The sequence below is a fragment of the Sorex fumeus genome, unplaced genomic scaffold, assembly GCF_029834395.1.
Source record: "Sorex fumeus unplaced genomic scaffold, SorFum_2.1 ptg000018l, whole genome shotgun sequence".
Taxonomy (NCBI): Eukaryota; Metazoa; Chordata; class Mammalia; order Eulipotyphla; family Soricidae; genus Sorex; species Sorex fumeus.
Genome location: NW_026606075.1, coordinates 34,238,923 through 34,263,276, shown reverse-complemented (window position 1 = coordinate 34,263,276; position 24,354 = coordinate 34,238,923). Strand labels below are relative to the sequence as shown.

General features: G+C 38.6%; 1 protein-coding gene across 1 annotated transcript; it reads right to left on the bottom strand.

Annotated features, from left to right (window-relative positions):
• Positions 1–1,891: 1,891 nt before the first annotated feature.
• Positions 1,892–24,235, bottom strand: TRIM23 (tripartite motif containing 23). Its single transcript, XM_056112639.1, has 11 exons — positions 24,128–24,235; positions 20,798–20,960; positions 16,719–16,840; positions 14,570–14,848; positions 13,852–14,034; positions 12,615–12,830; positions 10,864–10,998; positions 7,848–7,977; positions 7,219–7,329; positions 5,664–5,788; positions 1,892–3,994 (listed from the first exon to the last, which is right to left on the bottom strand). Exons 1-11 carry the CDS (start codon positions 24,206–24,208, stop codon positions 3,815–3,817), a joined length of 1,725 nt encoding a protein of 574 aa, XP_055968614.1. The 5' UTR covers positions 24,209–24,235; the 3' UTR covers positions 1,892–3,814.
• Positions 24,236–24,354: the final 119 nt, after the last annotated feature.

Below are 24,354 nucleotides of genomic sequence, written 5' to 3'. Positions count from 1 at the left end.
ACATGTGTGTATCAAATGTATAAATCAAACGTGTATGCTCTTAATGTACATACAATGAGTAAAGAACTTGCCTTGAACGCGGCTGACCCAGGGTTGATCCCCCACAAACAAAAAACAAAATCCATTCACGCACGTGTTCTTGGGGTTAGAGAGCACAACAACCCAGGGTGGTTCCCTAGCAACACATATGATCCTCAAAGTCTTAACCAGGAATGATCCCTGAGTTCAGAGCCAGGAGTAATCCTGAGCACTGCGAAGTGTGACCTTAAACAAATCAATAAAACACTGATTTCTTCTGCTAGTAAGTGGTCCAGCGGTAGAGCATCCATCCTACACTTGCTCTGGATTCAATCCCCAACACTTTAAAGAGCTAATTTTTGAGTTAAAAAAGCAAAGATTTCCTCAACATAAAATTTTAGCTCTCCTTTCAAAGTTATTTAAAATGGGATCGGCTGGATATGTAGCGTAGGTGGTAGAATACATGTCTTGCATATGTGAGGTCCTGGCTGCAGGCAATCCTCAATTGTGCATGACTCTTGAGTACCCCAGGGTGGGGGCTTACCCCTAAGCACTGCTGTATCACAACAGAAAGAACTGTGACATATTACATGTACAGAATAAGTTGTTTCTGGGGGCCATCAATAGAACAGATAAGGTGCTTGTGTTGCGGCCAACTGCAGCTCAATCCCCTGCACCCGTTTTGTCCCCAGAGCCCTGTGAAGTATGATCCCTGAGAACAGAGCCAGCAGTAAGCAATGACATCACTGGGTGTGGCCCAAAACAAAAACAAAACCTATAGTAAGTTTTTTCTAAATCTGTCAGTTCCGACTCCATCTTGGTTTAGTCTTTATCTTTGCCACCACAGAGATGACTTAACCTAGAATAAGTGATTTCTAAATCTAATGTCAATTCTGATCCCATCTGGCTTACTATTTATCTTAGCCACCACAAAGATGACTTAAAATCAAGAAACAATTTTTAGAAAGCTATTGTTTATGGGTTTTATACAACATATAAAACATTGTATGTTTTATACAATGTTCCAACTCCAATCCCACCACCAATATCAACTTCCCTCCACTATGTATGTCCTGAGGCTGACTCCTAACAGGCACATTTTTAAATTTGGTTGTTGTAGTTTGGATCTCAGGCTTTCCGTGCTGTTGGTTCTGTGGTTAAGATACATAGAAACGCCACACCTCTAGCCTTCCCATGTGTCTGGGGCTCTTGACCCTGCTACTCCCAAATGCCCTCGATTTCTTTTGTTCCCTGTCCGCTTGATACTCTGGAGTCAAGGGTGATCTAGATACCCCCTTTAATACTTTGCATTCCCTCTTCCCATTATTCAGTATACTAAAAGGTAACTGGGCTGGAGCGATAGCACAGCAGTTAGGGCGTCCGCCTTGCACAAGGCCAACCCGGGTTCGATTCTTCTGCCCCTCTCGGAGAGCCTGGCAAGCTACTGAGAGTATCTCACCCGCACGGCAAAGCTTTGGGTATTTGATATGCCAAAAGCAGTAACAAGTCTCACAATGGAGACGTTACTGGCGTCCGCTCAAGCAAATCGATGAACAACAGGACAGTGCTAACAGTGCTAACTAAAGATGAGGGAGATCATCCTGTGTTTGTCCTTCTCTCATCCTCCAGTTATTACATCCTCCAGTTCTGACCAAGTTGCAGAGAAGTTCATGATTTCATCATTCCATGCAGCTTTACTGTTTTCTATTATGTAGACCACACCTTCATAATCCACTCATTCATCACTGGATGCCTGAGTTAAAGTGCTTCATTCTTAAATCTGATACTTCTCAGGCAGATTAATACAATTTAAACTTATTAGTGAAAAAATACCACATATAGTATTAAGAACCTGAGTAAAACATTTCTTTAAAAAAAAAATCACACAGAAACACTATAATTATGTACATTATAATTAGGTTTAAGTAATAGTTTAATATTTAAATTGTGTTCAGTAATATGCTAAGGAATATAAAGTTTAGCAAAACTGATGAAACAATTTACAAGGAAAGCAAGTTTACATGTTAGTGTTAAAACTTTTTTCCCCAATTACCTAGTAAAGAAAACCGTTCAAGGGTTCACAGGCAAATGCAACACCTTTTTATTTTTCACAGTTATTGTCAAATACTAAATAATTTAGAAGTATTAATATACACACAAAGTACACTTGCAATAGCATGACCTTTTACTTGAAAAGTAAAGGATGAAATATATTTACTTATTTACACATTGTCTGTAACATTGGACTTTTTAAAAAATTCATTTCTAAAACTTAGTGTTTTTAAATTAAAAACAGTAAGTTTAAAGAGACTGAAACAAAACAGTGCCACCTAAAAGTCACATCATGTCACAAGATACCAATTTCTTCATAGCAGTTCAACTAGTAAGACTTAGGACTCAAAGTTCATCCTAAATTATAGAGTATTAGAAAAAAATCTAGCAATGTTTAAATATAATGAATCATACTGCCATAAGGGAGTACCCTTCAAAAATGAAACACATGACTGTAGAGGGCTCAAAGGGCTGAGTGCATGCATGCCTTGCATATGGGAGGCCCAGGTTCAAGCCTAACACTGCATGGTCCCTGACCACTGCCTGCAGCGACCCCATGACTCCAGAATGTGGGCTGTGCCAGGCTGAAACACAAACTTACCCCCACATATAAAAAATGAAACACAGTAAAGCGCACATTTTTTTAAACTAGCAAACTCCTGAACTGCTGTACAATAAACTTTGTTTCTTCTTTCCTTAGACACAGTCTTTTAACTTTTCAAGGCGCTTTCACTACATGCCTTGAATACATGTATCAAGATTAATACACTAATCTGGGAAAAGTTTTAAAGGAATTCATGTAACAAGTATCCCCCACTATTTAAATGACTTAAGAGTTTTCTTGGATCTGTATCTTTTATGTAAAGCCAACCTTGGTTTTATGTGTCACTTACTACACATTTTACCTAGTCATTCCCACTAAAGATAAAACACTATTATCTTTAAATATATTGAAAAATAGAAGGACCACTTTAGGGAACATAGCACTTCCATCACTGAAGCAGGTCTTTCAGAAGGGAAGGTAAACTAGAATAAAACTTGACTTTCACAGTTTTATTATTGTTTTTCAGTTTCATACTAATCTGACGATCAGGACTACTTAAATAACATTCCATTCTGACTCACGGGGTTTTTTACAAAATATTTTTGAGAAAGTTAATAAAACACTGTAAAAAATATAACCTATAGCTTATATCTTACCATTAAAGGATCTGTTACACTCCATGTAAAGTGACCCTGTGACTCAAAGATGCAGTTTGGGTTCCAACCCATTAAGTGACCACAATTTTTGCAATGTCTTGCAACTATTTAAATACTGCCAAACTTCAGTGAGGAGGCAAGTGGAAGCAGCAGCGATGGCTTACTTGCTAACACAGGTTCCATCGGGCACTCAAATGGCTGTTCTTTTGTTCACTGAAAGAATCAACCTTCACTTGTCCCTTCTCTGTGACTGCTGTTCCAATCTATAGTCACATATAATTTAAAAAAAAAGACTTAAGTAACAAATGTACATTTAAAAAAAAAGCATATTCAAGAATTCCCTACTTAATCCGACTTTTATCTACTTGAGGTACTTACATTTCACTACAGAATTACTTTTAAACAGGGTATCGTACTAAATCTCCAATCCAAAATGCCTTTCATACACACATTCTCAACCAACCGTTTTTTAGATGCAGAATTCCTTATAGCGTATGTGCAAAATGACTCTTAGCCATAAGACTTGAACAGTGCTACTTTAGAATCAAGCCACGTCCAGCACTCCAGCAGCCACAAGGTGCCGGGAGAGCCAGTCCAGCCCCTCATACAATCCCATGCCGCTCCGAGCATCACAGCCCTGAATGTACCAGCTACGGCCACAACACAGTTTGTGGAGACTAAGGAGTTCAGTGATTTCTTCTACTGAGAGAGCTCCAGCAACATCCTGAAACATAGTTAAAAACCAGGTTTTTATTACTGCCCATAAAAATGACCATTTATACAACAGTTGCTATTTATGTATAAACCTGCTTTATACATAAGACAGGAGCCTGAAGTTAAAACCTAGACTCGCTTTTCAGTAATCTCTGATTAATGACAATTTTTAAAAATGGAGACTTGATTAAAATCATTTATAAATGTAATTTGTAAGAAATCCATATAATGAAAGCTATGCAGCCTAAATGAAAGACAGTAGCTTTCATTCAGCTACATAAAAGAAAAATAAATTAACAGATATGTATTATAGGAAATGGCTTATTTATATACAGGACATAAGTAAGAAAGCAGTAAACTCCCTCCAACAAACCCAGTTCTCAGAAGCAACCACAAGTGACAATTTACTGTTTCTTCTAGAACATTCTACAAAGTGCATGTGCATGCAGTCACATCAAGAAACAGTCCAGTATTTTTGTTGTTTTTCTTTAATATATACCCTGACGATAGATATTATTACCAAGACAAGCATATTTTTCACATTTTTAATACCTGAACTGCATTTCTATGTGTATGCAATACTTATTTTTGGGTTTTGGGCACCTAGTAGAGGTTCTCAAGGCTTAGGTACTCCTGGCTCTTCACGCAGGGATCACTTGTGGTGTGGTTTAGGGGACAATATGGGATGCAGGGTTGCATCTATGTCAGTAACATGCAAAGCAAACACCTTATCTGCTGTACTACGACTCCAGTCCCTGCCACAGTTTCTTTGTTTGCTTTGTCTGGGGACTAAACCCAGTCATGCTCAGGGCTTACTCCTGGTGAGCTCAGTTGCCCATCTAGGATGCCAGGGATTGAAACCAGTTTGCACACAAAGTAAAAGCCCTACCAGCTACACAACCACTCCAGCTCCACAACAATTTCTTAAAAACAGTCCTACACTGACGTTGTATGCCTATCCAAATAGCACATATACAACCGTATTTTTACAAAAATACATTTACAAAATTATGTGTAGGCTAACCTTGGAATATCTGTCTACAGGACCTATCAGAAACAGACTAAAGGGTGAAAGAATATATGCGACTAAAACTCTGACATGTATTGCCAAATTGCCTTTGACGATAATATCTTTGCTAACCACACCAACATGTGAGTCTGAGGACTAGCAAATATTTTCAAAGTCTTCAACAAGTATGATAGGTGAAAAACAGTATTAAATTTATGGCACTTGCATGTCTACAACCAGAAGCAAAGCAAAATGTAGGAGAATTTTTAAGTTTGCTTTTTGGGGGGCCAGAGAGATAGAACACGGGGTGCTTGCCTTGCATGCATTCAACCCAGGTTCTATCCCTGGTATTCATTTGGTCCTATAAGCACCACCAGGAGTGATCCCTGAGTGCCTAGAGCCAAGAATATCCCCTGAGCATCTCCAGGTGTGATGCCCCCAAAACAAAACACTCTCTCTATTTATGTGTACACACACACACACACACACAAATATCCCCTTAGCATCTCCAGGTGTGACCCCCCAAAAAACAAAACACTCTATTTATGTGTACACACACACACACAGGGTTCAAAAATATCTACTGAATACTCCTTAAATCTTTCATGTGACCTTATGATATGGAATACAAAAAACAATTAACATAAGACTCTGATATACAATTATGTACCTGTTTGTTAGCAAAAATCAGGAGCAAAGCATCTCGAAGTTCTTTTTCTGTTAACAATTTTGCAAGTTCACTGTGTGCCTCACCAACTCTGTCTCTATGACTGCTGTCAACAACGAATACAACAGCTACGAAAACCAGAAAAGATTAAAATAAACACTCACTTGTGAAGTTTCAGAAAGAAGATATTTTAATGTCCTCATTATTACAGTTTGGTTATGATTTCTTTATAGTTTGGCTAGAATATCAACTCTTTTAGTTTTTCTTTTATTTTTCCCCTTAAATTTTTGGACCACATCCAGCAGTGTTCAGGGGTTACTCCTAGTTGTTCTTGGGGAACTGTGCAATGTCAGAAATCAAAGCCAGGGCCCCACATCTGCAAGGCAAATGCTCTATTACTGAGTCACATAGCCATCCAACCATCACTACTTCCATAAAGGCTACCTATTAATGGCTGAAGCATGCAGCAAGGACTAGTGGTACAGTAAAAATAACTAGTATCTTTTTAAAGCTTTCATTAATAGCTATATAATTGGGAGTTACAACACTTGTTCTACCAAACATAAACTGTTATATATTAATTAATAGTTTTCTCTTTATCTCATCATTTTCTACCTACTATACTACTTTCTTTACCAAAGATAATACTTTAAATGAATCCATTGCCTTTATTTCTTCCAAGTACTTTATCTATATAGTCCCATGTAGACTGTATGAAAACACAGACTCCACTTAGACTGGACTCAAAACACAGAGCAGAAACTTCTTATCTATTGAATTGATTCTCCTTTGTCATCTTCCTATCGAGTTACATATTTCCAAAGCTTCAGCCATTCTTATGTTCAAAGTTTCATTTTCTCCCCCAAAAATCATTTGCTTGTATTTTTAATATCAAAAATCCCAAAGCAAAATAATTAAGTCTCTCATCTACATGAAAACATCATAACATGCAGAACAACTGACATGAACATACACTTCATCTTTGTTAAAAAACAAAACTGTAAAATGAGGCCAGATGTGAAAAGGTAATTGGTGGAATACATATGACATTAATAGGCTGGTTAACAGCAAATTACTAAGAATCTTTTGCAGATAATTGTGGATGACATTAAAGATGTGAAGCTATTTAAGGTATTTAAGCTATTTTTTTTTTCTGCTTTTGTTTTGTGGCACTAAAGATCAAACGCACTGCAAGGTGATTATAATGGAATAAGTTTTATTATATGTAGCTGCACGTCCATCTGCCACAGATTCTGCTGTATGCTATATAGGCAGCATGCATCTATGATCACTCTTTTATATGTTAACTTTCTAGAGCAGCAGGAGGGTAAATATCCTTAAGTGACTATGTATCTAAGTATGATTTTATGTCCTAATTATGATTTTCCAGGAAATAAAATATACATATCCCATTCTTTCTACATTCTGTTTGAATTCTGTGGCGCTAACTAACAATATTTAAAGGTGCAGCCCAGACTAGGTTAAATAGTTAAAATAACATGCTGAAAACTGGTGACCTAAAGACCTGAAAAATTAAGATAGCATTTCTCACACTTACCTTGGGTATTAAGGTAATAATGTTTCCACAATGGCCTTAATTTGTGTTTTCCACCAACATCCCAAATAGTGAACTTTAGATTTTTATATTCTACAGTTTCCACATTAAAACCTGTTTTCAAAAACAGTTACTTCAATACTGAATTTATGCTTACAGTGAGCAATACATAAAACACTTTGTTCAGACCTGTGTCATGCAAGTCGCCTTTGTAACAGGCACTTCTGCTGCTGCACAGTCAGCTCTGCTGCTAATACACTTACACGGGTCTGTGTCTTTAACTGCTGTTGGCCTCCAAGCCTCTCTCAGAATCCCAAAGACCTCAAATACCCATCAGTGCTGCACAATACCACCCCAGATCCCTACGCCCGGCCTGGTTGAACAGACCTCTTGATTCCTTGCAAATGCCCTGCATTTGTGAGAAAAGCATTATTTCATTTTAATATCCCACCACCCACATTTCAATCCCATGACTACTGAATCTCGCAATTTTTTCTAAAAGGCTGATGTCTTAAAGCCAGGAACGTGTGCATATTCATACCTGACTGGCATGAAGACCATGAGAATTTGGAAGAAAGCTGGGTCTGCCAACAAAAATGTCCATTAAAGAAAAAAGCAATATTCCTACTTACCGATTGTTGGAATAGGCTGCATGAACTCATCCTGTTTTAACTTAAATAAAATTGTAGTTTTTCCAGCACCATCTAATCCTAATGTAACAACTCGAATTTCCATTTTTGGTCCAATATGAACTCTATTGTCCTGTAATTAAGGTATTTTTTTAAATTTCAATTTTAACATGGAATTAAAAGATATGACCACACTTTTGTTAAAAAAACAAAATACCTATTATTTCCTTGTCAACTCCACACCAGGCTGTTTTCACTTGGGGTACCCCAGAGGGGGGCGGGCAAGAGCCCTCCCCACCCCAAGGGACCCAGCCCCGGCAGCTGACTTCCACTACCCAACCATCACCACACTCCAGGCTGCTTTCCGGTCACATCATAAGACACTTCCTACCCATTTTCTATAATTACCACACATGTTTGATGGAGTTCAGACAATAGGCCACAAATCATAGACTATATATATATATATGCCTCTTGGAGACCCCGTCAAGCTACCAAGAGTATCCCGCCCACATAGGCAGAACCTGGCAAGCTCCCCGTGGCGTATGCCAAAACCAGTAGCGATAACAGGTCTCATTTCCCTGAGCCTGAAAGAGCCTCCAATTGTTGTTAAAGACGAGTAAAGAGAGGCTGCTAAAATCTCAGGGCTAGGACGAATGGAGATGTTACTGGCGCCCACTCGAGTAAATCAACAAACAACAGGATGACAGTGATACAGTAGTCTATTCATCCCTGAGCCCACTGAAATTTGAGTTGTATTCCCTAATATACTTGAATCTGATCTTGTCAGACATCAATCATTCCTCTCTAATAAATCTGTTTGTGGGGACAGAACAGTAATACAAGTGGGTAGGTCACTTGTCTTGCATGCGGCCAATCCAGATTCAATACCCAGCATCCTATATGGTCCTCCAAGCACTCCTAGGCGTAAGCCCTATGTATCACCCCTCCCCCCCCAAAAAAAAGCCTCTTAGTAAAACTTCTTATGTGTTTGGTGGTTGGAGCAATAGCACAGCTGGTAGGGCATTTGTCCTACATGCAGCCAACCTGGGTTTGATTCCCAGCATCCCATATGGTCCCCTGGAGCACTGCCAGGAGTAAGTCCTGAGTGCAGAGCCAGGAGTAACCCCTGAGCATCGCCAGGTGTGACCCAAAAAAGCCAAAAAAAAAAAAAGAAAAAAAAAACTTACCTTTTTATGTGTTTTCTGCTTACTTTGTTTTGAGGGACACACCCAATGGTGTTGATAGTTTATTCCTGGCTCTGAGCTCAGGGATCACTTCTGGTGGGGCTCAAAAGGCCATACTGTGTGCCAGGGATAGAATGTGCCTATCAATTAATTATTTTATCTGTCTGGCCCGAATGTGCACTGGTGGAAGGAGGGGCGTTTGATCATTGTGTGATTGTAACCCAAACATGAAAGCTTGTAGCTTTCTCACGCTGATTTAATAAAATTTAAAGAAAAAAGAAAAATTATAAAAATTCTTTTAAAAAGTATATCCACTTACTTTTCAGATTTTCTAGTTTAAACTGAGTCTTTAAATAAGACTTTTTGTAGGCGAGAGAGAGAACAAAAGGGAATGTCCTGCCACAGAGGCAGGGTGGGATGGGGGGTATGGGGGGTGGGAGGGATACTGGGACCCGTGGTGGTGGGAAATGGGCTCTAGTGGAGGGATGGGTACTTGATCATTATAACTGAAACCCAAGCACAAAAATTTGTAAGTCTATAACTGTACCTCATGGTGTTTCACTAATTAAAAAAAAATAAGACTTTTTGTGTTGTTTTAAAATAAGATACAAATTAAAAGGGAGGCCCAGGTTTGATTCCTGACACTGTATGGTTTCTGAGCAGAGCCAGGAATAGCCCCTGAAGGCCAGGTGAAGCCACCATCCCCTAAAAAAAATTGTAAGAAATAAAATTGCTATTAACTTGCCAGAAATATTCTGTTAAAAAATTCATATATATATGCTCTAGAAATTTAGCCCTGTAATGCATCAGTAGACATAAAAAAGTTTTTTTTTAAATAGAGTTGGATAGTACAGTACAAGGATACAGTACAGTATAAGGATAGGGCACTTTCCTTGCACACAGCTGACCCTAATTTGATCCCTGGCACCCCACATGGTCCCTGTAATACCGTCAGGGGTAATTCCTGAGTGCAGAGCCCGGAGTAACCACTGAGCTCTGCTGGGTTGGCCCAAAAACAAAACAAATGTAAATAAAAATAAAACGTAAACGATACATACTGCAACCAATTTCTGCACTCAACAGAATATTGTGGAACCCTCTAACTTTCAAAATTATACAGATCTACTTCTTCATTCCAATTGCTTCATTAGATTCAGTGAGTCACGATTTAACCAAACCTCAATTGATGTTTGGTCACCTCTAATTTTGCATGTTTCAAAAATACTGCAATAAATATCCACACCTAAAGGTGTAGCCCAAAAAACCAAATAAATAAATATATGAATTAAAAAATTCTTAAACACTGGAAAATTGAAAACTGGGAAAATGTTAGAGATTTATTTACGTAACTTGGGGACGACACCTAGCTGTCCTCAGAGCTTACTCCTGGCTCTACACTCAGGGATCACTCCTCAAAGGGCTCAGGGAACATACAAGATGCCGGAATCAAAACTGGTTGGCCATGTACAAGGCAAGCATCCTATTCACTGTACCATTGCTTCAGCCCCTTACTAAGTTTTTAAGTGTGACAGCAATATTTTGTTATACATTTTAAGAGTCCTTACCCTTTTTATACAACAGGAGTACATTCATAACTAAGTCATATGATGCTAGAATGAAACAAAATGTTGGATTTTTTTTCAAAATAACCAGGAGAAACTGAAGGTAGGAAAGGAAGTAGGGAAGGTAATATTGAAAAAATTTAACTACTAAAAGAGGGGAATGGGTATAAGGAGATTCATTATATAGCCTTTTCAAGCTAATTTATCACAGCATGTAAAACAAGTGAGATTTGTCAAAGACATAACCCAAAATTAAGTATGATGCATTACCTTTGTGAAAGTAACAGGTATGCTAGCATCTAATTGAATATGATCTGCAACCTCTGTGAACTGCTGCTGCTGTTTCTGCAGTGTTTCTAGTAACCTTGTAATTTCTTGTTTTGCCAAGACAACTCTGCAGTCATCCTAGGAAAGAGAAGGCAGCATTTCTGAAAACTTGTTAAGAAAGATTCATCACTAAAACTCAAGTTCCTTAAACGGTACAATATTCAAAGATAACTTAATACATTTGACTAGCATAAGAAAGCTGGGCATTAGTAAATGATTTAGCAAATAAGATGAATAAATCAGAGTCTATCAACAGGAGCTGGAGAGAGAGTGCAGGAAGGAGCTAAAGAGCTTGTTTTGCATGCAACCAACCCCAGTTTGAATCACCAGCACCAAATATATCCTCAGCTCAGGAGTGACCACTGGTATAGACCAAAATCAAATAAAATATTATACAGGTATAAAAAAGACTGGTGGGGGATGTGGGGGGATGCAGGGGGTGTCGCCAGCGAATCTGTTTAAATCTCACCTTTTCTCAAGGATTATTAACCTATTTAATAATTGAATCCTTTGTATCCATCCATTTTTCCTTAGCTCTGATCACTTCTTAATCTATTCATAATATAATTATTTAGATATGATTATGGGCAGTTTTCTTTCTAGAATGCTAATTTGAGACTATGGATTTTTTGTTTTGTTTACAGATATATACTATATACACAGAAGGTTCACGGTACATAGTAGGCCTTCAATACACATCTGCTAAAAAGCCTCATCCTTCCCTACTATTCCTTGAAACTTAAAAAATGTTTTCTTCTCATAACTAGTAAAATTGTATGGTGTTCAATTACCTTTGCGGTAATTGAGCATTTAAAAGTATAATTAGGTCTAAAATGTTAAGATCATAAATCAGAACAAACCTAATAGGTCCACATTAAGAATTCAAAATCCCAATTTCATCTGCATTACCACAGAGGCAGTACCATAACATTAACAACTACCAGTAACTTTAACACAATGCTTTAGAAATTTTAAAAGACTTCTAAGTATCTTAGCAACTATAACCATATTTTTGGCTTTTTTTTTTTCTCATCATACCCAACAGGGCTCAGGGATTACTCCTGGCTATGCACTCAGGAATTGCTTCTGGAAATGCTCAGGGGACCATACAGAGTGCTGGGGATCTAACCCAGTCAACCACATACAAGTCAAGAACCCTACCCACTGTACTGTCACACCAGCCCTATTTTTGTACAATATAAAAATACTTTCAAATACTAAGTAAATGTGATCTAGGGCAAAATAATTTCTAGTATTTCTGTTATAGTTTTATTACTATCATGAGCAAAAACAATATCTGATAAGTTCTAAACTACAAATAACTTAGAATTAGAAAAATGAACAAGATATATTATTCACTCACATGCAGGTAAAAAAGTACAATATATGCACATGTGGTAACATTTTCTTTATACTTGAAACATCAAAATCATAACTGTCATGATACTGACATCAAAGTTAAGATTCACTAAATTAGAGCAGAGGTTAAGCAGTACGTGCTGGAGAGACAAAGGCCACAAAACATACCTGGCCATGTAGCAGAAACCATTAACTAAGCATAAAGGTACTATATGCAGTAGACACAAAGCGTTTATTAAATTAACAAAAGCCTAGTATGTACATCAGCTCTTACCTACTAAGCCTCAGAAATCTTCCTGCAGAGGCTATGTGATGGCCATTTTTAAATTGCCTACCTGCTGCAGAGTCTTTTCACAATGGAGACACGCTGTTGAAACCTGGGACAACAGAATAGTCATATCTTCCTGTTGCTGCCTAAGCCAGATCAGTTTTTCTCGAACATGAGCATCCACAACACTTAGAGCCATTTCTTCTTGACGACAGAGTGTTTCATGCAGATCAGAAAAATAAGCTCGGACACATGACCTGGCATTCTCTGCAGTACCTGGTACCTAAGAAAATAAGTTTAAACATTTTAACCATAAATGTTTTTCCATGAAACAATTAAAATTTATCATCTATATATGTACATCCTTATGAGTTCCCCCAAAAAAAATTTTTTTTTGGGGGGGGGGGTCACACCTGGCAGTTCTCAGGACTTAATCCTTGACTCTGCACTCAGGGATCCCTCCTGGTGATGCTCAAGGGACCATATAGGGTGCCAGAGATCGAACCCAGGCTGGCCATGTACAAAGTGCCTGCCACTTATTTTATTCACTGGAGTGTATTCTCAATTTTAATACACAGAAATTCAACATCCAGATTAAACTTATCTTTTGTTTGTTTGGTGGCCACATCTAGGAGTTCTCAGTGCACCCCCCTGGTTCTGTACTCAAGGATCATTCCTGGCAGTGCAGGGGATCAAACTCAGGTTGCCTACATGCATGGCAAGCACCTTACCCACAGAAAAGAGACACAGGGGAGAGATAGATTTTATAGAAAGGGAGGGGGTGAAACAGAGAGAAAGAGAGAGAGAGAGAGAGGGGAGAGAGACGAGAGAGAGAGAGAGAGAGAGAGAGAGAGAGAGAGAGAGAGAGAGAGAGAGAGAGAAAATACATATAGGTCCAGAACATGTGCGATGGGAGCAACTCTGCCATGTTGAGATCCTTGGCACTGAATGTGATTTCTAACTACATCACATCTAGGAGTGTGTGAGTATAACAAAAAGGGCTGTAAACCATGTGAGGCCCATAACTAAAGAGTCGTAGTCAGGAAGTATGATCTCTAGTGAGCATATGAGCACCACAGTAACCTCTGATGAGCAAAACTGTAACTTGTGCACCTCAACTCAAGTGCAAACCCCAAAGACCACACATGTAAGTACTGCTGGCAACTAAAGGAGTGCAAATCTCTGTGAGCACCACCACTGAAAATGTGTGAGCACTACAACCAGGTGTGTGTGCAACCCCTACTCATCACATCAGCAGCAACCAAGGGAAGGTGGAAAGGAAATAAGTTTTAAAAAATCCATACATGTTCTGTGTGAGCCATTCCAATTCCATCTTCCACTATCTGTTCACCTCCTTCAATGTGCTGAACGATTCCAACTAATTTTCTAGAATAATCGGAGATTTCCTCAGTGAAGGTTCGTATGCAGTGAGCCATATCTAAAATTGATGCTCGGATCTGGTTAGCTTCCGGTTCCAGTACCGAATGCTATAAAATGAAAGATTACATAGAAATAACTCAGTACTAGTCCATGACATAAAGAACTACTTGAATCTCTCCTATAATTTTTAAACAGAAGTAATCATAAGTGACTTTTATAATACATTTACAAAGAGTATTGACTAAAATGGCAAAAAAATTAATTCCAGTCTTTAAAAAAAAAACCTATCTTGCAAAAAAATAATCTGAAATTTGAAAGTCCATTATCACTAACACCCCCAGAGACACCTCTAAAATAAACATAAGCAGTCTGTCAATGGACATAAATAGTCAAACCAACCTGTGCACTATGAAAAAGGGTACAAACAAAAAAGTTTTACTTCCTATCACTTTATTTTTAATTAAAGAATCTAAAAACCACTTGAAATTTTTATTATGACATTCAGAAATTAAATCTTTTGTCTTTTCTTGCTACAAGATTCATTCATTACTTAACTCTTCCTCAATTGTCATAAAAAGCCAGTCCAATAAAAACAAAAAGTAAAATAATAAGCCTGGGAGAATTATTCACTTATATTCATACCTTGTGACCTTGGTGTTTTCCATATTCTTTGCATACACAGCACATAAGTGGGCCAGACTGACAGCCTTCTTCCAAGCAAACAAACTCAATGGCATGCACCTGATGCTGAGAGCACATGGTCTTCTCATGAGGCTTATCGGCTAGTGGCACTCGCCTGTGCTTTGCTAATGTCTTTGTAGAGTGAGTAACCTGAGAACACTCTGAGCACAGGTGAGTGGCACACACAGTGCAATATACAGATGCAACATGAGATTCATCTTCATCACAACGGATGATGCTCTAAAGAACGAAAAATTCGGGTCTTATGTAAAATCAACTGTGACATAATTTATTTTTTCAACAGGAAAGTTCATAATGTTTTTTCTTTCTTTTTTTTTCTTTAACTGACCAGCCTTTACGTCTGAAAACACTGTCAATTAAGTACAAAATTTAAGTTTATTTCATAACTCATCTTAAAAAGCATTCACTTTTACCAGCTATTTCCAATGCTGCATCCCAGTATCTGACATGAACTTGAGAATAAATCTATACTCATAGGTTTCATCAAAGATAACACAAAAGAAGTTGTCTTTTAGTAAAACCGAATATATACATTAAATACACCCCTACCTCTCTAAATTACTGTCATGATGATGTACAGAAGCCTCACAAATACAGATGAAGCACAAAACTTGCATAACCAGGATAACATGAACATCAGAATAAACTATCAAGTTTATCGGTGAAATGAACACTGTATGACTGAAGCCCAATGATGAACAACTTTGTCACTCTGCATCTCATAGTAATTCAATAAAACAAAAAACTACTTTAAAAAAAAAAAAAAAGCAAACACAGATGCCCTGTAACAGTGATGTGGCTCAATCTGATTAAAGGTCCTGGCTGGATTCTATCACTAGCACAATCAAAAGAAATAAAGGGGGAAAAAAACCCCAAACACACACAAAACACAAAATTCTCAAATTACATCAGATTACAACCTGGGAAGTACTTTTATTTAATTAGATCCCAGGTGAAGCCCAGGGTTGTTTGTTTTTTTCCCTTAAGCTTCACAAGTGAGTTTGGTAGAAAGCCACTGATTTTATAAAAATTTTAAGAAAGGTTTCTATGTTCCATTAAGCTTCTAAATATTATTTCTAATTCTTAATTATTGTGTGGTTCTGTTTTCTGAGTCATGCACCTAGTAGTGCGGGGTCTCAGGGAACCATATAGTGCTTGGAGACTGAACTCAGGCCAGTCATGAAAAGTATGTGTTGAACCTAATTTTTTCTTTTCTTGTTTTTGGGCTGCACCTAGTGGTAATCAGGGCTTTCCCTCGGCTCGGTGCTCATGCACCTACCTTATGTACTCTCTCTTCATCCACCCTAATTTTTATTATTTATTGAAAGTAGGAAAAGTTTACATTTCATAGAATCAAGAATGTTTGCAGAGGCTGGAGCTAGTACACTGGGCAAGGCACTTCCCTTGCACACAGTACACTCAGAGGTCCTCGGGGGACCATCTGCAGTGTCAGGATTCAAACCACTGTGCAGCCAAAGCCTCATGCAAGGCAGTGCCTTACACAACCTCTGAACCATCCGTCCAGCTTTATTCCTGCTCTCTTTAGAAGGCAATTTGCTTCTGCACTCATTGGTCTCTTTTACAAAGCTCCTCTTTGTGCTGTAAGTTAACTGATTCAATTTTGCATCCTCTGCCTTAATAGTTTATACAATCTTCTTATTTGGGGGGAAAGGGTGTTTTGGGCTCGAAGTGTTAGTGGGCTATTGTTGGCTTTGAGCTCACAAGACCATAAGGGATCAATTTAAGGTTGGCTATGTATAAGACAAATATCTTAAATCCTGTATTCTCTCTCTACCCCTATAGTCTTCTTAATCTTCCTTCATTTAATGCCATGATAAAATTGAATTCTAATAAGAAAAAACATTTACACATAAAACAAAGTCTTGACCAACATTTTTCAGAAAATTCAAGTTTCAATTAATTTCTGTTCTCTTGAGAATAATTTGTCTTCAGAACTGCAGGCAGTGAAAAAATCTTTCTGGGTTCATAGTTAATGTAGCAAGTGAGGTAATTCTGTGCTTTTAATAGCAAGCAATTTTAAAGAAGAACTTATGTTCATAGCCATTTTATTTCAGCAAACTATCAATACCTCTCCAGATATTCCAATGGCTTCCTCTGCAGGCCCATACTGACCAATATGTCCATTCTGCAGTCGTTCTAAAAGCTCCAGTAAAGCAAAATTCTTTTTCAATCCCCAGACACCCGAATCTCCTAGAATATAAAAATTAAAGGTCTAGTAAAAAATACTGATTTTACCATAGTTTAATCACTAATAATGTCTAGAGTTAAAAATTCAACCCTTCAATTTTCTTTTTTATGCCTAAACAACTATCTTATTAACAGTATTTATAAAAAGCCATCATTCTACATAACACATACTTTAAACTTCTTACTTTCTGTCATTTATCCTAATGTTATTTTACTGCTTTTATCACATTTACTAAAACAAGTGTTTTCAAATATTCATATAGTATATGAATGCAAATATTTTATAGCACCCTATTTTAGATTGCAACCCAAGACAACATACATGTATACAAAATTTATACTCAGCATTACAGCACACTACTCTGCTGCATTCTACTTTTATAAAAAAGTTGTTCATAACCAGTTAATTTATTTTATAACCACAAATAAGTAATGACCCATTGAACTGAAAAAAAAAAAAAAACACAACAAAAACTCCCTAAGTAAACAGAACTAGAACAGGTAAAGCTCTAACCCTTTTCTAATCCAGAATTCTGCAGCAGTCAATAAATACATAAATTTCATCACACAAATAGTCTCTCCTAATGAAAGTGAGAAAAGGATATGGCTCAGTAGTTCAGCACATGCTCGCATACTAAGGTCTAGATTCCAACACTAACACTGTAAATGATAAAAATATTTTTTATAAAGGGAAATTTGGATCCAGAGAGATACTGTAAGGGTTAAGGCACTTACCTTGCAATGCAACCGGCAACAGTTTTAGCCCTGAGCATTGCCAGGTACAACCTAACTCTACTCTCACTTTCCCCCCCACCCCCCCATCCCCCATGAACCAAAAAGGGGGAAACTCCCTATGAGCCAGCAATGCTACCCCCCTGGATCTTTATCTGAATATCAAACACTTATCTGAAAGAATATTTGCATTTCTATGTCCATAAGAGCATGATTAACTCTACCTACACTAAAAATAGAATCAATCTGAACGAATTAAACGGCCCCTCAAGCATGACCAAGTGCAATGCTGTAGCCCCCAAACATCACCGGGGTTTGCCCTGGTGGTCCTCAGCACCACTAAGTGGAGGACTTCAAACCATCAACTCCACTTGGCAAGTATCTGAAATACACACTTCTCCAAAAATCAAGTACAGCTGACCAACTGGCGTATGAGGGATGCCCATCATCTATTAGGAAATGCAAATCAAAACAACTGAGACATTACCTCACATCTTTGAGAAAGGGTTGATACCCAAAAAACAAGGGGAAAAAAACATACTAAAGAGGACATGGGGCTTAGAAACCCCTGTAACACTGCTGATAGGAACGGAAATTGGCGGATCCATCAAAGAAAGTACTATGAAGAGTCCTAAAATAACTAAAACTATAAATTCTATACCACAGACTCATGTTCCTGCTGAGCATTATACCCAAAATATAAAAACATTAATCTTAAGAGATATATGCACATCCATGTTTACTGCAGCATTATTATAACAGCCAAAAAAACAATAGACAAGAATGAGAAACAATCTAAGAATCAGGATAAAGAAGTGGTATATAGATACACTGAAATACTATATAGCTATTTTTAAAAAAGATAAATTCCAGTCATCCAGAGCATCCTCCACCCAGATCCTCCAAATTCCAGTAGGCAGGGGTCACACCCACCAACTGGTCCCCCCCAAGTGCCGTGTAATCCCATCAATGGCCAAGACTCAGAGACTATAAAACCCAGCTCCCAGAAGCAACATCTTATCATCTCATTCCTACTTTGGACAAACTGGCAGGCTACCGAAGGTAACCTGCCCACACGGCAGAGTCTGGCAAACTCCCCGTGGCGTACCCAATATGCCAAATACCAGTAACAATGAAGGGCCTCATTCTCCTAACTCTGAGAGAGTCTTGAATATGGCACTTTTGTAAAAAATCTCAGGGCTAGGACGAAGGAGACGTTACTGGGGCCTGCTCGAGGCAATCGACGAATATAACAGGATGGTTGTGATTATGATTGTGATTGCAAAAATTAAATGACCAAGAGGCTAAAGAGAAATACAGTGAATAGAATGTTTTCCATGCATGCGCTAACCTGGGTTTGATTGCAATGGTCCCCTGAGCACATCCAGGAGTGATTCCTAAGTAAAGAGCTTGGAGTAAGCCCTTAGCATCAGTGTGTGCTCAAAACCAAAAACATTTAAAAGTTAATAAATAAACTACATAAAACAAAAACAAACTTTTAGACTACAAGACCAATTAGAGTTGCCGGAAGGTAAGGGTAGACATGTAGGTAACAGAGGAGACAACCGTAATATTAACTGCACTTTTATTGGTTAATTTAATGTACATATACATATAATGCACAGCTAAAGCTTATAATGTATTTCAACAATTTTAAAATGGCAGATTAAAACAAAGACTCTTCCACTGGCAAACATTATCTATTTTTGGCTTTTTGGGTCACACCTGATGATGCACAGGGGTTACTCCTGGCTCTGCACTCAAGAATAACTCCTGGTGGTGCTTGGGGACCATATGGGATGCTGAGGATCGGACCCAGATTAGCCATGAGCAAGGCAAATGCCCTACCCATTGTCCTATAGCTCCAGCCCCTAACATTAACATTTCTATATAAATGCTTATAAAGAACATAGTATACATTATGTACACTTTACAGAATAAAAAGCTAAATAAAAGATTATTAGAATAGAGATATCTCAACCTTACTTTTATTATTTGTTAGCTATGATTAAAATAATGCTATTTAGAATGCTAATAACACTGTGCTGTATCCGTTCTCTGTCATATGGGCATACCAGTTTTTCAATTAAGGATCACCAAAATCTTAAGAAACCAGTATTTCCCCTGTAAGGAAATATTCTGAGACAAGGTTTCTTAGCATTTTGAAGTTTTCAATCTAAAATGTGTTTTGTTTTTCTTGGGGGTGGAGGGCTAATCTGAACATGTTCTACTTGACATATAATATGAATAAATTAAAGTCTTAATTCAGTAACTATAGGAGGTGAAGGAACAACTTTTTAAAAACTTATATTACAGAAATATCTATTATCAGAAGGAGTATAAACTAGAGAGCCTAAGTTAGTCAAACAGCTATTCAAATATTTTAAAAATGTAATTATTTTCAAATCTGAAACTCCCCGTGGCGTATTCAATATGCCAAAACCCAGTAACAATGATGGTTTTCATTCTCCTGACCCTGATAGAGCCTTGAATGTGGCACTTTTTAAATCTCAGGGTTAGGACGAAGGAGACGTTACTGGGGCCTGCTTGAGGCAATCGATGAACAACAGGATGACAGTGATACAGTGAGTGATCCCAAGGTGATAATTCTTTTGAAAATTTTAAAGGTAGTCAGGAAACTAAAAAACCCACATGTCCTTTAAATTTATTTTAACAGAAAATAAGTAGCAGTTAGGAGAAACTACAAGCAATTACCTCTGATATCAAAAAAAAAGAAATAAAGCTAAGACAAGCTTTTTGTATCTATTTGTATTATCTATTTGTATTATTATTATTATTATTATTGGTATTTATAAAGAAACATAAAGAAAACACTTCATTGCATTAATGACTTCAGGCAAATGAATCTTCTTTATTCTCTGAATCAAATTAGCAATGTTACTCAGATGTCTTAAAGCTCTTCATACTGTATTAAATCTTAGAAAACCCCCAACCTAAACTTCTGAGCTGTAGCCTTGGAGGGCCCCAAGCATCACTGGGTACCCCTGGTAGCTTGTAAGCACTACAAACCAAATACACCATTAGCCCACACCACCACAAGTCCTAACAATGACTGGAGTAGCCCCAGAACTATGACGCTTTGCACCAGTACTACAGTGTGTGGCCTTAAGTACATATAAAAACAAAGCAGACATGTTTTCCACTGATACAACATTGCTAAGCCTTAAACACATACATATACATATATATATATATTTTTCCCCCTACCTAAATCTGTTACTTGTCGGTCAAAAGGGCAACGAATTGCTCTTCCATGAAGAGGCAGACGAGTGAGACAATCATGACAAACTGTGTGGCCACAAAGCAGAAGGCGAGGGACTTTGTCTCCTTGTAAAGAAAAGACGTCTTCACAAACTCCACACTCCAGCACCTACATTTTGGAAACGGAACACAGGCTCTTTAAATTACTTAAAAGTATAAACATATTTAGTTTTAAAAAGTGATCTAACATACTGAATCAATCTTGTTAAGCTCCTTTATTCCCCCACAAGGGAAAAAAAAAGTGGACTATAAAGACTTAAATCATCCTCTATCATTTCATCTAATAGATCTACCAAAATTATCACAGTAGAACAGTGCAATGTCCCTGAAATGCTGTGATGTTTAATTAACATCGTCATGCTCTTTTGGAGAAAAAAAAATCCATATAACTGGGGGCCTTAATTCCCGTGCAATAATCAAATACCCAATAACTTAATAGGACAGTTTTCCAAACTGGGCTACACTTTCTTCAGAGGGGCACTGGAACAATCAATTGGAAGGGAAGCTTCCAATTGATATTTGTTATTTTTCACTTACAGAGGGAAATCACTAGTGCCAACGATAATTTACCCCTATAAATGAAAAAGAACAAAGATACTGTATTTCTCAAGTACTGTTCAGTAGTCACTTTTTTCATTTAAGACAGAGCAAAAAAGCCATCACTTAGATTTAAATATCAACTTCTGGTTCTCAATTAATATGCCCCTAGGATAGAAAATATTTTGTAGATCTAATTCTAATTGCAATGTATGGCTTAGTCAAGGCCATATATTTGATCAAAAGAGAGAGAATAATATTAATTGGCAAGTCTGATATTTGAGCCCATGAACTTCTATGTGAAAAAAGTGTCCACATATGTCACTGAAGCACTTTTCAGCACTCCCTAATACAATTATGTGTTATACAGTTTTAATTTTAAAATACCCAACTATTTATTCTACCTTCAGTCTTTGTCATTAAAACAAAATACAGGGCTGGAGAGATAGCACAGGGCTAACGAACTTGCCTTGCCTCCTGGCTCAACCCCCAACACAGTTCATCCCCTGAGCACCACCAGGAGTGAGTCCTGAGCACAGAGCCAGGTCCAGTCCCTGAGTCGAATCTTGTCAAATCAGGTCCAAAAACCCAAAAATAAATTTAAAAATAAAACAAAGCACAGAAATCATCTCAATATACCACATTCCCTGTGAATAGCATTGTTAATCAAATCTGGAATAGCAAATGTATTAAATGTCTTTAAACGACAAATGGTATTCACTCAAAATTTGCACAAAGGTGCTTAAAGTAACAAATTGCTATTTTCATGTTACTTAAAAGCATGAAATAACAGGGTTATAATGAACGATATAGTTATGTAACAGAAGAACCATTTAATGTATTAGCTATCCTACCTTGTCACTAAGACGCCATTTTATATATTAGCATATGTATTTCAACTTTTACCTTTCATCTATAAAAATTACAGATTTTAAAAATTTCAATTTGTACCTCTTATACGTTATACTTCTTAGAAATTAGGGCATGACTATATTGCTAAAAGGACTATCTTAATGCACAACCCAGGCACATTTACACATAAGATAAAAATTTAAAAGAAAAAAAAAATTTTAAAGAGCCCCTAGTATATCAAATGGTGCTTTAACAAACAGGCATACTTTTGAAATTTTTAAGGCAAACATACTAACAAAGTAGAAAAGCAGTAATACCCACTCCAATGACAATTTTTTAAATTTCAATTTAGTCTTAAGTCTCTACTTAGAAAATCACAATTCAATAAATAAAAGATCATAGAGCGACTCTAATCATTAAAAAAGGCTCCCTCACGTCATATATGCTGTGTTTTTAGAGAATAACCTTATTAATATGTAATATGAATCAATACCAAATACAGCTGTGTAAGCAGAAATGTATTATTAGTTATCATAAAAACTAAACATTGAGTGAAAAATCACACGGGTCTAATATTCAAGATCTTAAAAGGACTCAGGCATTATTTGGTACAGGGATTTTTTTCATCCTTGATGCTCATGAAATTCTCTTGTGCATTGTTCACCTGCACAAACCCTATCACAAACAGTATTGCAAATCACGTTGCCCAGAACAATTTTTTTTTACTATTTTTTAAAAAGTCACCATATAATCCCAGCAATCAAATTCCTAGGAATATGCACACAAAAAAATAAAATACATGTGCACACAAACTCAGCTGTACACAAATGCTCATAGCAGCATCGTCAAAAACAGCCCAAATATCCATCCCAAACTAAATAAAAAATCACTTGTGGAAATGTAGAACACAGACTGATGCCAACTTCATGAGAACCAGTGGGAGGAAGAATTCACCAGTAGCTTTTGTTCCCTTTTGTTTTTGCTTTTTTTTTTTTTGCAACTCAGACACTCTATTATGTAGTCAGGAATGAGAATGACCAACATTCTGGAATGCAGTTTCTTCTGCAAATCACTGAGATCAGTTCCCTCTTCCAAATCCTTCCATACATAAATGACTTTAGGAAAAGGAAAAGGAAAACGAATTTAACCTATTTCAATGACGTTATTTTGTCCTTAGTAAATACGTATTGGAGAACTTAACACGTGGCGCCGCGCAAACTCCACGCACAGGACACGAGAGACAGACCAGCCTTTGTGCCTGCCCCGTCTACGGTGCAGACTTGTTCACGAAAGCGTGGGCGGATTCCAGGAACCGTCCCATCCAGCCGCTATCGCTGTCCGGTTCCCGAAGTCGAGCATCCGCGAAACGCCGACCTTCCGGCGCTCACCTACCCCTCGGCTTCTTCCCCGGTAAAACAGGCGGCAACAACCCCCTCCCGCAGCGGTACCAACGAGCCGAAAGACCTGACAACGCCTGCAAGGAAGAGCGGCCCATTTGATCTTATCATGTTTTCTTTTTTTTTGGGGGGGGGGGGGTCGTGCACGCCTGCTGAGCGTTTGGCTGCAAGCGAAGGGCCCGGGGACCGGCCAGCCCAGGCCGCCGTCACAGGCCCACTCTCTCCTCCGCACCGCGACCCGCGCGCGCGGCCAAGCAGGGGGGGCTGCCGGGAGCGGCCGGCCACGCCACCAGGAGCCCGCGGGCACAAACGTCGCCGAAAGGGGCGGCCAAGGCGGGCGGAGCGGCACGCGGCCGGGCCGAAGCCGCCGGGCCCGCAGCACGGCCGCCCCCCTCCGCGCCGGAAACGCGGGCGGCCGCGCCGGAGAACGGAACGCGCAGACGGCCCGATGCAGGCGTCCCTCTCTACCTGCCTGCGCCAGGTCCCTCACCTTCACCACCGCCGTAGCCCGGCTGCCCTGCCGGGCGCAGTCCAGGCCCGCTCCGGGCTTGTTTACCACCAGGGCCGCCATCCCCGGAGGACCGCGCCGCCCCCGGGCCGTCACGGCCGTCTCCGAGGGGGCGGGGCAGCGGCGCCGGCCCAGAAGCCTCCGCGCTCCGGCCGCCGCGCCGGCGCAGTGCGACCCTGCGCGCCCTGGGGGCGGGCCCCCCGCTCTGT